At 46.1% G+C, this 14,725-nt stretch overlaps 1 protein-coding gene and 1 non-coding gene across 2 annotated transcripts; both read right to left on the bottom strand.

Moving 5' to 3' along the window:
• Window positions 1-2,558: 2,558 nt before the first annotated feature.
• dqx1 (DEAQ box RNA-dependent ATPase 1) lies at window positions 2,559-13,431 on the bottom strand. Its single transcript, XM_028973072.1, has 12 exons — window positions 13,093-13,431; window positions 11,174-11,519; window positions 10,474-10,667; window positions 8,899-9,286; window positions 6,858-7,142; window positions 6,682-6,781; window positions 6,439-6,597; window positions 6,116-6,307; window positions 5,158-5,283; window positions 4,886-5,076; window positions 4,626-4,816; window positions 2,559-3,798 (listed from the first exon to the last, which is right to left on the bottom strand). The coding sequence occupies exons 2-12, from the start codon at window positions 11,480-11,482 to the stop codon at window positions 3,609-3,611; spliced, it is 2,325 nt and encodes a 774-aa protein (XP_028828905.1). The 5' UTR covers window positions 11,483-11,519; window positions 13,093-13,431; the 3' UTR covers window positions 2,559-3,608.
• LOC114787223 (U6 spliceosomal RNA) lies at window positions 9,577-9,683 on the bottom strand. Its single transcript, XR_003749357.1, has one exon. It is a non-coding gene; the product is annotated as a U6 spliceosomal RNA (small nuclear RNA).
• Window positions 13,432-14,725: the final 1,294 nt, after the last annotated feature.

The following is a 14,725-nucleotide window of genomic DNA, read 5'->3' as shown; positions in this document are numbered from 1 at the left end:
CAGCACCTCATATGTTTATTGTAATTGTTAGACAATTATTGGATTTTTGAAATTATTTGTGGAAGAATAATATTTTGAAATTATTTGTGCCAGCAGGCACAGTTGTGGAACAGCTTGCCTGTCAGTGTCCGGGATTCAGACACAGTCTCAGTGTTTAAATCCAATCTCAAAACCTGTTTTGAGTTTTCTCTGGCTTTTTGCTAAAGTCCTAGACCCTCATTTCACTTGATTTTGACGCAGTGTCAATTATAAAGTCCAGTTTATCACAGAGTCCCCCTGTTAGACACAGACAAAGTTAAATTCACCAGTTAGGCTGTCCTAGTTAGGGTACCGGGCCACTGTAGCACCAATATACCACTATAACCACATATTTCAGTATCGGTCGAACAGTGCAACCGTCTGCCGCTGCTTCTGTTTGTTTTTCTCCGAGACACGGAATCAAGCACCCAGACTACTGGCAGACCCCAGTGAAGAGACCAGCAAATAAATCCTGGTTCCTGACAACTGCTTTACAAGGACAAAACATGAAACAAACCAGAGGGTCACCACAGCCACCACCACCGTTACAACTACAGCTTCAGGGATCTTCAAATGGACCAGTAACATCATTATGGACACGTAATCTAGACCATGACACTGAATACATCCTGGACTTCTCCAACCCTACAACCGTAGGACTTATCATTATATCATATCCAACCCTGCACTGACACCATTTGCAGGCTCACTCTACCCTGGAAGGGGGTCCCTCTTTGTATCACTCCTTCCCAACGTTTCTTCCTCTCTTTTTTTTTCTCTCTCCTGGAGTTTTTTTGTGTGGAGTTTTTCCTTGTGTGCAGAAGGGTCAAGTGTGGGGGGTGTCAACTGTAGGGCCTGTCAAAGCCCATTGAGACATACTGTATGTGATTTTGGGCTATATAAGAAATAAATGTTGTTGTTGTTGTGGAAGAATAATATTGACAGTAAAATTCCTGATCAGGAAGAGGGGCATTGAAAATGCTGGGTTTTTTCCTTGAGCAAGGCTACTTTTTATTTTAACTAAGTGATGGAATATGTTGGTGACCATAACAGTAAATACTTTTCAATGGCATTCTATGTTTGTCTAATACTCTTCCACTTTTCAGCTTTATAAATAAAGAAATGGTTTTTATTTTATTTCAACGCGTGGCTTTAGGCTAACAACATTTTTATTAATGATAAAAGCGCCACTTTGAACGGCGTTTACAACGCCTGCTCCGTGCAACGTGCTCCACACAACGGAGCCCGGACACGGCGACCGAAGTCTGGCTGCTGCGGTGGAGCGCAGGCCGGCTAGTGGAGGGTAGCGGAACAGGCGCGGCTGCGGTGACGAAATCTCGCGAGAATATGAAACGTGGCAGCATTTGCAGGGCCCTTCCATCTATAAGCACCGATGGGATCGCAATGGAGTGTCCATTCCGTCCGATTCGACCGGCGTCGTCGGTGATAGTTATCACTCACCTGTCGGTTTAGAAATGAATGTAACCCATGACAGCATAGAAACCGGATGATATGGGTTGTCTTGGTTACAGCAATCAACACAGTCCTCATTGTCATAGAGAACTGTGCGCTGTGAAAGGTCGAGGTTTTTGGCTTATTAAATGCCTCCTACATACTGTTACCACTGCACAGAGGCATGCAGATGCTCGTGTGACAACAAAGAAATCTAAAATATATATAATTAATAAATGGACCATATACTTGAACGTCGGCATTTTGTCCAGTCAGTGACACTAGCAGGACTTTTTATTCTCTTGCTGACTTACTACCTTTGTGTCTGAACAAGACACTTAACCCTGAGTTTCTCCAGAGGGACTGTGCCCGTAGTGAAGTGAAAGTGAAGTGATTGTCATTGTTATACACAGCACACGGTGACACATCAAAATGCGTCCTCTGCTTTTAACCATCATAAAGGCACCCGGGGAGCAGTGTGTGGGGACTGTGTTAATCTACCAGTGATCTGGTACTCAGCAGCAGATGGGCTGGGAGGACCGTGTTAAAGTTGGGGGAGGGTTTTACATCACAGATGCAGATGATGCACCTTCTGATACTAAACGATGGATCGGGATTCAAACCGGCAACCTTCTGATTACGGGGCCGCTTCCTTAACTACTGATTGTAAGTCGCTCTGGATAAGAGTGTCTGATAAATGCCGTAAACGTAAAACATTTAGGTCAAGGGCAAAATTGAGAGAGCAATCAGTGGGTGAAGTTTTGTCACGTGTGTGACATCACTGAAGATGACCAGGTTTGTATGATCCTACTGGCCTGAGGCTGCGTGGTAGGGAAATTGAAGAGTCCCTGGACGCCGAGCTAAGAAGAAGAAGCCTGCCCTGCCCTTCTCTTCCAGAATTCTCCAGGCCCATTAGGTCACATTTTATTTTCTAGGTGACAAAAAAACATCACCCTCTGTATGTACATTGTTACGCAAATATAATTGTACAAGTGTGAATGTATATATTTGTTAAAAATCACACACAAAAAAAAATCTTTGGACTAAGTGCAATGACTTTTCCTGAAATATATTCACTGAAATTTGTCTGGGAAGTCACAAACAAATAATTTTATTCTTTTGCGTTTTACATGTTTAGCACAAATGAGCTCTGATGGACACACAACACATGTGGGAGCGGAAGTGGTGAGCAAATGGTGAAAAATACAAACAGCAAAAATGATTTCATGCCCCACAAAATGGAAGCTCTAAACAATCTCAGGACCCGCTGCACAATTCAGCCCTGAGAGTCCACAGTGAGAGCGGCTTCCAGTCTTGCTGGATTCTGTCCAATTTTCATCTAGTCCAGTGATAAAATAACATTTAACCCAGTGTACTGCACAAACGGCGTAATATAGGAATCCCTTTGACATTCCAACTGTCTTCGGTAGCCTGATTGTTTGCCTGATTGATCGATTGCAGACATTATCTCGGCTGCCATGCATGCAAATGTCAAAAATCTGAGCACCAGAGTATTGAATTTCTTAGTGTCCTTACTGTCTTTTGCTTTAATGACAGGCTAATTGAAGGGGCATGGATGTGAAAATTCTGTGTGTACCCACACTCAAAACGGTCTTTTATCACATCCACGTGATGAAGAAATTATTTTGCATTAATTCTGCTTAAATATGAATTCTCTGTCTAGTTAATTCAGTGGTACCATGCCAGGAAAAAGAACAACTTCACGTACTTCCTGTTTGCACAGTTTTATGGCATTGACACAGCAACCACAGTGATGCTGACCACTGATTTATTGCCAGTAATGAATAGAGCTGGCTGCTTCACCTATTCTGTATTGCACTGGCCCACAGGGAAAAAGTCATTCCAGCACAACAATCACAGGAAAAACCCATTTAGTTTTAAACTACATTTCCATATCAAACTGCATCAGAGTTCATAGCAAAAGTATTTAAAATTAGGCAAATTCTGTTTCTTGATGTGTTTCATTCATAATTGCACAAAGACAACAGGGTAAAACAATGATTGTTCTAGAAATCTACAGATTTCTAAAAGTGAAAGTGGGAACAAGTATTTTATTTATTATTGGGGGTGGTCGAAAGTGCTCTGAAGTGCACTGAGTGGGCCAGCCAGGTCCGTTTCTACTGCAGCACACACATTTCAGTGCTGTACTGGTTTCGCGTCTCACCAGCACCGTCACCTCGGCTTTTTGCTGCTTCGTCCTCATGGTCGTCTGGAGGCAGCAGGCTCTGCCTTAACTCCATCAGTAAGTCCTTTCCTTCACTGGGTGGAAGGTTACCAAGGTAATATTGAGGTGCCAACTCGACCAACCTAAAGAGGAAAAAAAAAAAAAAATGTAAAGTGAAAGTGATTGTCATTGTGAAACACTGCAGCACAGCACATGGTGCACACAACGAAATGTGTCGTATGCTTTTAAGCATCACCCTTAGTGAGCAGCATGAAAGGCGCCTGGGTGAGCAGTGTGTGGGGATGGTGCTTTGCTCAGTGGGACCTCAGTTGTGGTTGAAGTTTATTGTCATATGTACAAAGTACAGTGTACAGAGCACAATGAAATTCTTACTTGAAAACCTCTCCCACGTCGACAGAACATAGAACATGATACACAGAAGACATAGAAGGCAAAGTGCAGCAGCAATAAATAATAAGTCACAGAAGGGTGAATATATATAAGTTGCATATGAAAGTGATTGTGTGTAATTTAAGTGCAGTGCATACTATGTGTTGTATAGCCTGATGGCACTGGGGTAGAAACTGTTTCTAAATCGTGATGTGCGTGTGTGAATTGTCCTGAGTCTCTTGCCTGATGGCAGGAAAGTAAAAAGTGACAGTGCAAGGTGGCTGGGGTCCTTCAGGATGCTCTTTGTTTTCCTGAGACAGCGCGTGGTGTAAATGTCCGTTATTGCTGGGAGTGGTGGGCCTGTGATCCTCTGAGCTGTTTTCACCACCCTCTGCAGAGCTTTCTTGTCCTGAGCAGTACAACTGCCGTACCAGGACGCGATACTGCCCGTGAGGATGGACTCCACCTTGTGGTCACCAACAGTGGCACCTTACCCACTGGGCCACCACTGCCCCATTAATAAATACAAATTACAGCACTGATTAAAAAAAAAACAAAAAATGTTGGCATTCACACTCACATATGTGGATGGATCTCCGATGCTGTGCGGATGCAGTTGTCATGGGAGATGGTGAAGTCATGGTAAAGCACCCAGCTTGGCGGGCTGGGGCGGGGCCGCCGACACAGGTACGAAGAGAAGGGGTGGAGATGGGCTACGTGCCGGTGGGTCAGCAGTAGGTAGTTCCCTAAGCCGTCTACATCGTGCGCCACCTGAGAGAGATATTAAATGATTAGTTTTATAATAAGAGACAGAAAGAGAGAAAGAGAAGTGCTGCTGACCTTCAGGAAGAACCCTGAGATGAGAGCTCGTTTGATGTTGGTGCAATTGTCCTGGCACCCAAACGCTGGCGGGGAGACGGGCAACTCAATTCGCTGCATCACCTCCAGCAACTCCGCCCTGATTATCACAGCCAATTGCAACGCGGCGGCATTTAGGAAGTTTGTGGAACACCACGCTTCGTCCTCATTGTCTAAAGTAGGCCAGACAGCCAGTGTTACTGCTTGCAGACAGTTGATGTGGCATGACGGTACATTAGATGCATGGGACTCACGTTGCAGGTATGCATTGTAGACGTTGATGAGGGTGAAGTGGTCGCCCTCTGGGTGCAACAGGAGGCGTCTGTGTGTGGCTGCAGCCTCCTCTTTGTTGGGTGGAGGAATCAGGAAACAAGGTGGCGCTAAAACCCAGCATACACAATTTATTCACTTTATTCATTTCTCAAGTTGTCAAAACAAGAACAAATAAATAGCCTGGGACATGTGGCATGCGTGTCACAACACATGTACAATTACAAAAGAAGTTTTCATCAGCCAGGGTACCAGAGTGAAGTTATAACTAAATATTTAAATCGAATAACCTTATCACTGTTGTTAATGTCCTGGTGTCTTGGTGTGTTTTTGTTCTGTTGCAGGATGCCTGAAGTCATCTGTTCCAACAATCCTGCTCTTGCTGTGCCACCCTTATTTATTTATTTATTTATTTATTTATATCTATCTGTCTTTTTCGCGAATAAATTACTTGTTAAATTGCTCTGTTCTGTCTTAGTGGGTTCCTTTTAAGGCTCCCCTCATGAGTTATGAGTCATGAGCCCTTCTGTTTGGCCTGCTACAATTTGTGAAGAAAGATGGTTCATTAGGTTGTGTGTTTTTTCCCCCTTAATGAAAATGCTTCACTTTCACTTCAATTATAATTTACAACCAGCAATCAGGATGGAATCATTTCACCTCTGTTAAAATGGTGTTAAAAAAGAAACAGAGAGTACGAGGTTCTAAATAAAAAATTGCAATATTCACTGCTCCCCCCCCCCAAAAAAAAAGAACACGAGTTTCAAAGGAAATGTAGGAAAATGGTGACTTGTCTTAAATTGTAAGGTTAATTTCGATTCATCAGTACGGGACAACATGGGAGCACCCAGACACCTTACTGTTAGCTGTAAACGTAATCAGCCAGTGCAAATTTGCATGGCGGAACCAGCTTGCTGCAGCAGGTGCTTGGATGGACGTTCTCACCTGTGAGCATGGCCGTGATGGTGAGCAGCTCGTTGACGCAGTCAAACTCGCAGGAGGCGATTAGTGCTTTGGCCAGGGGGGGCTCCAGGGGGAGCTCAGACATGATGATGCCGACCTCTGACAGGTTACCATCGTCGTCCAGAGCAGCCAGGTAGTCCAGGTCCTCCAGGGCCTGCATCAGAGCCTCTGGGGCTACATGGAGGAAAATATCAAGGCTTTTCATCTACAGAGCACGACTAATATTATTTGTGAAGAACTAGAGCCGCCAGTGAAGTTGCCACATGACAAAAAAACAAAAAAAAAAAACACAACAAATCTCTCACCAGGCCGATCCAGGAACTTGCACTGGCCCATGTCCGCAATGTCCAGCCGTTTCAGCAGCAGCACCAAGTGGCTGAGGTTCTCCTCAATCACCCCAGGGGAGCGCGACTCAGGCATGCCCTCCTCGTACAGGGACTGGGGGTACAGCCGGAAACACACTCCTGTTGTGGCACAGGAAACATGGTTGGGATTGCTCTCTGTGGCCGGTGCGTGAAACCTGATAAAGGGCCAGCGTATCAGCTCACCAGGCAGAGCGCTGTTCACCCTCTGGGCTCGTAAATCCGCCTGGTGCTTGCTGATTGGTCGCTGAACTTGAGAGTCAGCTCTGATCTGTGGGTTGTAGACCTGAAGGACGGAACGGGCCAGATGTTGGCGTAATTAGGAAAAGGTTTTTCTCAACCGAATCAGAGTAAGGACTCACTGTCTTGAGCTGGAGGCCCGTGTCGATGACGTAGCGCATGTCGGACATGGAGAACGACGCCTCTCCCAGCGTGTCTGTGAGAACAACCCTGCGCCTCAGGCTGGGCCCACTGGCATCTGGTTCGCCCAGCTCCTGCGTGTCTCCCTGGGCCTCGGTCTCAGAGTCGTACACGTGCTGGGCGGCCGGGCCGAGCCCCATGTGCAGAAGCTGGATCCTGAGGGAACCCAGCTGGGGGCTGAGGGCCACACACTCCTTTTCCAGCAGCGACGCACACTCCTCCACCTCCTGAGAGTGGGCAACAGCAGAATGGGAAAGAAATGACCTTTGCTTGACATCTCTCACAGGCAGTATGACCCGTGGCCTGATTGACATTAGTTCTGGGTCAAAGTTGAAGAAGTAGTGTCGAAATACGCTTACTGAGCATTTAGTGCCATAGTGTTGCTTTTCAGCACAGCTACATTTTCCTTTTGTTAATCACGTTAATTTAGCCCCTCTCATGCAATCTTTGCAGTTCAAAGTGAGTAATTCATCCTTAAAATAAAAAAAATAAAAAAATAACAAATGAATTAAAATATAATAATAGTTATGAAATAAAAGCAACAACCAAGAAACATTTAGAAAAGGAAAGTAAAATCGCCATCCAGCCTTAAACCTCCCAAGTTCCATGCTCCGAACATCCATCCAACCCAGCCGAGCCACTTATTATCTTCCAAAAATAAAAAAATTAATCTGATGGAGACTTCAAAGCATGTCACTGGATAACATAGACGAGTACATTAAGTTCAGTTAAAAGAAAGTTTATATCTCTAAAAGAACTCTATAATGGAATTCCATAGTTTTTATCCATCCATAACAGCTGCTTCTCCAGAACTTTGTGCAGAATTTAGAGAACTTTAAGCGTTCACCGTGGGATATATTCTGATCTATCTTCTGTAAGGTATTCAGGGACTAATCAACCTAAACCCTTTAAAACGAAAAGAATGTCCTTGAAATCTGTTCTAAAAGCAACATTTTTCTCCCTGGATATTAAGAACCCACCATGTTCTCTGTCACTGCTCGGGGTCGTCACATTTCATGGACAATAAGAAATGACTCAGCGGCAGAGGACAGCGCAACACAGAGAGTTCAAAGTTCATTTTGGTCGCTCAGGCTGTCATTTTTGGTCCCTGCAGCAGCTGAGTGGGCGTGGCCTTCTTAAAGGGATTTTCCCGCAGGGAGTTTAAAGGGGCGATGCTGTTCAATCTTTCACCCGTCCATCCTTCAATCTTATTCTTTCTTTCCAATACAGCGTGCATGTTCGTTAACTGTTTGATATAAAAGTTGGTTTGACTGTGTAAGTATGAAGATGCAAGGTGGTAGTAGCCTAGTGGGTAAGACACTCGCCTGTGAACCAGAAGACCCGGGTTCAAATCCCACTTACTACCATTGTGTCCCTGAGCAAGACACTTAAACTTAAGTGTCTCCAGGGGGGGACTGTCCCTGTAACTACTGATTGTAAGTCGCTCTGGATAAGGGCGTCTGATAAATGCTGTAAATGTAAATGTAAATGCATATGAAGATCAGCTGCTCGTCAACAACAGAGCCATGGCCAGGAAAAGGGCGTGGTGATGTTGACATAAAGGGAGTACATTTGCATGAGCAGACTTACGTGACAGCGTGTGCGTGTGTGTGTGTGTGTGTGCATATGTGTGTCAGGAAACCATTAAAGTGGATTGTCTTCCTCTGTGGGGGACCATTGCAGGGTTTATGGTTTCATCTCTTGACACCTGAGCCACTGGTGCCATTATGTGGATTAAGGTGTCCGAGTGTCACGTTCACCGAGACTCCAGGAAGAAAAGGGACAGCGAGACAGAAAGGGATGAGGTGGAAGAAACAGATACACCCAGATAAAGGACTCTGTTCAAGCTGAGAGGAGAAAACATCTAAAGCGCCTTGAAAAGATGTGGGCCAACTGAGCGAGTGAAAGGACCACGCACCCAGCCACATTGAAAGCAGGGAGTTCTGGGATTAAGCCTTCACCCCACTACAAAGGCCACTTTACCTGGGAACTGGGCAGGAAGACTAGCACGTCCCCCTCCTCCCCCCTGCGGTGGAGATCCAGCACCATGTGGCAGCAAGCGGCCGCCGGCTCCCGGCCCGCCGGCAGGTCCCGGTGCAGCGTCTCCGTGGGAGCCGCTTCCGGGGGGGCGGGCAGGGCGAGGAGGGGCACGTTGTCGCCCAGGAAGGCCGCGATGCCGGCAGCGGCGGGAGGGTCCGCGAGGACCACCACGCGCAGCTCGCCCCTCTGCCGGCACACGTCCCTCAACAGCCCGAGCAGCGCGTCCGTGGACAGCGTCCGCTCCTGGACCTCGTCCAGAACCAGCACGCCGTACTGCCTCAGCAGAGGGTCCGACATCATGTCCCCCAACAACAGAGAGTCTGTCTCGAACCTGAGAGAACAAACCAAATACATATAATAATAAATAATAATAAAGTGAAGTGATTGTCACTTGTGATACACAGCAGGAGAGCACATGGTGCACACAGTGAAATTTGTCCTCTGCATTTATCCCATCACCCTGAGTGAGCAGTGGGCAGCCAAGACAGGTGCCCGGGGAGCAGTGTGGGGGGACGGTGCTTTGCTCAGTGGCACCTCAGTGGCACCTTGGCGGATCGGGATTCGAACCGGCAACCTTCTGATTTCGGGGCCACTTCCTTAGCCGCTAGGCCACCACTGCCCCAAAATATGGAACACTTCACGAATTTGCGTGTCATCCTTGCGCAGGGGCCATGCTAAACTTCTCTGTATTGTTTCAATTTTAGTATATGTGCTGCCGAAGCAAGTACGGATCAACTATAAAATTTACTTTTTTTATCCAAAGCGACTTACAACAGGAAGACACCAGCAATTCTCACTGGGTTTCCATAGATTTTGAGTTACAAAAACTAAGAGCCCTGATAAGGCCTAATTTGTCAGGAATAGAACATGCTCGCAAATTGTTAAGTGTTAGACGCATTTTTTTTTTTTTTATTTTGTGCAGTGTGTGCATGTGCGTGTGTGTTGGACTCGTCTGAAATACTTTTTGAATAAGTGGGTTTTCAACTGCTTCTTAAAAGGTGGTGGTAGTCTCGGCTAGTCGAGTGGAGCAGGACAAGTTGTCCCACCAGCCGGGGACAACAAAGGAGAACAGAGTCGATTGGGATCGGAGACCCCGTGAAGAGGGAATTTTTAGTCTCGTTTCGTTTGCAGATCTGAGAGAGCGTGCAGGAGTGTAGCTAGGTAGTAGTGTGTTGATGTAGGAGGGCGCACTTCCATTTACAGCCCTGTAGGCAGCATCAAGGATTTGAACTCAATGCGAGCAGCTACCGGGAGCACGTGGAAGGAGGTGAGAGGAGGTGCAACATGGGTATAGAATCAAACAATAACCCATCATAGTTAAAATAGATTTTAAAAAGCATTGTTAGCAACACAATAAAATTTACTAATAAATTAATTCACACTATTGTTCCACTACCACGTAACTATTATTTAAGATAGGGAAATAGCTATGGTCACCTAGCAACATATCATCGCATTGGGTATTTTAGACTTTATGACACTTCCTGCGAGCTATGAACTAAGGACACGTCCACTCACCTGAGCAGCGTGTCCGGGGTGCAGCCGTCGTCGTGGGGGACGTGGTAGCCCACCTCCAGCCCCAGGCTCAGGTCCATCTCGTCCGCCACGCGCAGGGCCAGACTGCAGGCTGCGGCCGCGTACGGCTGGCTGCAGCACACCAGCCCTTCGTGGAACTCGCGCGAGAGCGCGTACTCCACACACCACTGAGGGACCTGCAGAGAGGGAAGGAAGAAGGTGTAGGGGAAACGTAATACAAAACAGAGAGAAGAAAAAAATAGAATAATAATTAAAAAAAAAAAAAGGATTAATGGTTGGTCATAGTGTAAATGCTTTTAAAAAAAAACTAAATATATACTGCTCTTTCTGTTCCGGATTATAAAGGTATGCTGATTTCCTGTCAAAATTATAAACAGAAATGAAAGACACGTTTTTGGACCATTTTTTTTGGCTTACATTTACAGCATTTACCAGACGCCCTTATCCAGAGCGACTTACAATCAGTAGTTACAGGGACAGTCTCCCTGGAGCAACTTAGGGTTAAGTGTCTTGCTCAGGGACACAATGGTAGTAAGTGGGATTCGAACCCGGGTCTTCTGGTTCATAGGCGAGTGTGTTACCCACTAGGCTACTACCAGTGGGCTTAATCAGACCACTTATTTTTTTTAATTATTTCTACATTGCAATCCCGGATGCAGGATGTCACCGGTAGAAGTCTCACCTGCGTGCTCTTTCCACAGCCACTGGGCCCGCAGAGCACCACCATGCTGTGGGTCTCCAGGTGCTCCAGCAGGCTGTACTTCAGGCTCCACACGGGCAGGCGGCGCCGCTGCTCCAGCATGGCGTAGTAGCGCGAGGAAAAGGGCAGCCCGTCGTACGGGTTCACCTCCAGGTCCCCCAGCTCCTCCTCCAGCCCCCCGCCGCCGCCCTCGTCCAGCTCCCCGGACAGCAGCGAAGACACCGAGAGCGAATCGGGCTGGGGCGCCACGGAGTCCAGCTCGGCGGTCGGGAGGGCTGGGCCGGACGACATCCCCGCGGTGGGACTGCACAGGGAGAGTAGTGATTACCTGTAGGGACAATAGAGCAGGAGCAAAAATTATTTACAGCATTTATCAGCAGTTACAGGGATAGACAGGGGCAGTGGTGGCCTAGCGGTTAAAGAAGAGGCCCCGTAATCAGGTTGCCGGTTCGAATCCCGATCCGCCAAGGTGCCACTGAGGAAAACAGCGTCCCCTCACACTGCTCCCCGGGGTGCTCACTGCTCACTCAGGGTGATGGGTTAAATGCAGAGGACAAATTTCACTGTGTCACTTCACTTTCAGTCCCCCCCCCCGGAGACCCTCAGGGTTAAGAGTCTTACTCAGGGACACAGTGGTAGGTGGGTTTGAACCTGTGACATTGTGGTCTTCTGGTTACTAGACTATTACACTGACCCCACCCAGCAAGGGCTATTTTAGGGACACAGTCCTACCCCAAATGTTCTATGTGCATCCCAGTTATGTATTCTGCATTGCACACTATATATTTTCAGACGATAATTTGTAATTTTGTAATGTACAATATGTCAACATAACCTAAATCTAATGCTCACTGTGTGCCTTATCGGTTAGAGGTGTCTTGGATGTTAAATAGATCACACGTGGAAAAAAAAAAATGTTGGGATGGACTGAGGGCTGTGAAAGTGATTGTTTTTGTCCTCTGCATTGAACCCATTGCCCTTATTGGCTGTCATGGAAGGCATCCAGGGAGCAGTGTGTGGGCACTGGTGTGCTCAAGGTGGCTTCCCATCTTCGCCGGGGGCATGTGACAATGGTGGCAACAAATTGACGGTTTGAGGTTTGTACCCGCAACCCTTCCATTACGAGTCCACTTCCTTAGCCCCTAGGTCACTGGTGAAGTTGGGGAGCCACCTGGCTGGACAGCTATTCTACTCATTGCTGAAACCCGCCATGACACACCCAGTCAGTGTCCCCCCCAAACATCAACGTGTGTATTTCACGACTACAACTACAATGCAAAGCAGCGATTCATTTTCTGTTGGTCCACCCATCAAATGATGTCACATTCCAACGTCATTTCAAACACGCATTCGCCATAACATTAAAAAAAAATAAAAAATACAGACTGGATCCTTTCCCGTTTTCATTTACAATCTTCAAGCCCGAGGTCTGGAATGAAAACCTTCTGGATTGGGGACTCCAACATTCTACACATTTCACATTCAGAGCCAAAACCATGACAGCAGACCGTCACGCCACAGACATTTCTGGACAGGAAAGCGGGATGGTCCATTAGGGAGGTCCATTAGAGGAGATAGCCGGACGTGATGGAGGGTGGGGGGATGGGCGGGATTTATTAAAACGCGTGTGGGAGGGGGCCGGGGGTCTTACGCCACACGGCAAAAACAAAGAGCACACCCGAACGTGCGTGACGCGTGACGTCACATCGTCACCACTCACAAACAGAAAGGGCGGTTTATGAAGGCTGCGGTTTAATAAGTGGCGGTATGAGGGCTACATCTGGCCTTATCACTGAAGAATAGTGTCAGCTGACAGTCACGCTGCTCAGAAAAAATAAAAAAAATAAACTGGACTTTTATCCCTGAAACAAAACACACACAAGCGCTCGGTCTTACTTTACCTGCAAAACATGTTTTCCCAGTCGAGCCCCCGATAACCCGGTCCAGACGCGGGCCGTCTTGCGAAACTGCCCCCCCCCGGCTTGTCAAGTGAGCCGGAGTCGGTTCAGCAGATTCGGACGCGCCGCACAAAGATGGCGACGCGTCACACACGCCGCTCCGCGGACGACCCGGTCGCGAACGCCGGCGTTACCACCGAACGCGCCGGCGGCCGCCGCGCAGCGAGCGGAACTCCGCCATGTTCAGCCCCGCTCGCCGAGCGCAGGTGGAGCCGGAACGGGGAGCCAGTCGCGCAGGAGGCGGAGCGGCGGCCGCCGAGTCGGTCGGCGGTCAGAAATTAAGACGGGATTGTCTCTGGAGCGCAATGATCCAGAGAGGATTTTAATTCATTTTAATGCTCTGCATTATCATTCATTCTAAATCAAACCTAATAAAAACATCTGTTGGATAAACATTACATACATTATTTGAATCTATATGTATATGAATTACTGTATGTATACATTTATTTCAAATGAGTATTTTAATCTAGCTTTTAAGTTTTTTTAAATTATTGATTTGGCGGATGATTTGGAAAAAGTCTTCCGCCAAACAATATAGTCCATTAATATGCTACAGTTGCTAAGCAACACATAAACTATGACATCATGAAACGACCTTTTGACCTCGTTAATTCATAGCCTACCCGTGGCCTCGTTATTTACGGCACACAGTTTTCAAGTTTCTTGCAGTTTCTGTAAAATAAACAGAAGAACATGGTATTCTAAATAATTATACAAAATAAAAAAGTAATTTTGATTTAGTTCAGAGGTGCGTCATCAACTCATTAAAAACGGGTGACGTCAGATTCATTATCTTCATTTTGGGCCATGGATGTGTAATATCGTCTAATTCAGTTGTTAGGTGTGCAATTTGAGATCCATTAGGTCCAAATTATTGAGCAGCTGCCAGGTCTGAATGGGTGATCTATTAATTTGTGACCTCAGTGATAAATTATTATTCTTTTTATATCTAAATCTTCATTCAAGTCCTGTCCTTCCAGTGTAATTAGGCCACAATTTCCCCTCTCTGCATTATGGCACAATATGCATTTCATGCTACTTACACTATAACATTACAGACGGAGAAAGCTTCACTGCATTAAAATATTAAATTAAATTATGAAAAAAACTACAGTGTTTTTAAAAAAATATTCAGTACTCTTATAATAAGAGTTGACTGAGATCAACTTCCTATTCCTATCCCTATCTGGCGTTTATAAAAGATAGATGGCAGGAATGTATATGACCACAGCTCTGAGGCTATTATTAACACATAAAAGTTTTAACTTTTCTAGAAAGGCAATAATTGCCTCATACAATTTCTATAACTTTCCTGCTAATTTGGATATGTAAATTCATGTTACAATTCAACCCTGCAAGTCTGATTTAACCATAATGTTCTCATGCATAGTCATATTCATGCAAAGTCATGCAAATCCTTGTTAGCGGTCAACTTGCTGTCCATTCCATTGCCCTGGACAGGTCAGACAATTGACCTGCAGGTGACTGTTAATAGAAGGCGTGATAGCCACATCACGATTTAAGATTGCGTAAATGGTATATAAGGACACATTTAAACGTGTGAATCACTACG

Source organism: Denticeps clupeoides, chromosome 3 (genome assembly GCF_900700375.1).
Source record: "Denticeps clupeoides chromosome 3, fDenClu1.1, whole genome shotgun sequence".
NCBI lineage: Eukaryota > Metazoa > Chordata > Actinopteri > Clupeiformes > Denticipitidae > Denticeps > Denticeps clupeoides.
Note: the sequence above shows the minus strand (reverse complement) of the source record. Positions and strands in the feature narration are given on the sequence as shown.

Bases quoted from the DNA above. Each gene is read 5' to 3' on its own strand.
- dqx1 (XM_028973072.1), bottom strand. From the start codon at position 11,482: ATGTCGTCCGGCCCAGCCCTCCCGACCGCCGAGCTGGACTCCGTGGCG. The intron at 6,782-6,857 runs GTGAGTCCTTAC...TCCGTCCTTCAG, and splicing joins CGGGCCTCCAGCTCAAGACA to GTCTACAACCCACAGATCAG. The intron at 5,077-5,157 runs GTGAGTCCCATG...GGCCTACTTTAG, and splicing joins CTACAATGCATACCTGCAAC to ACAATGAGGACGAAGCGTGG.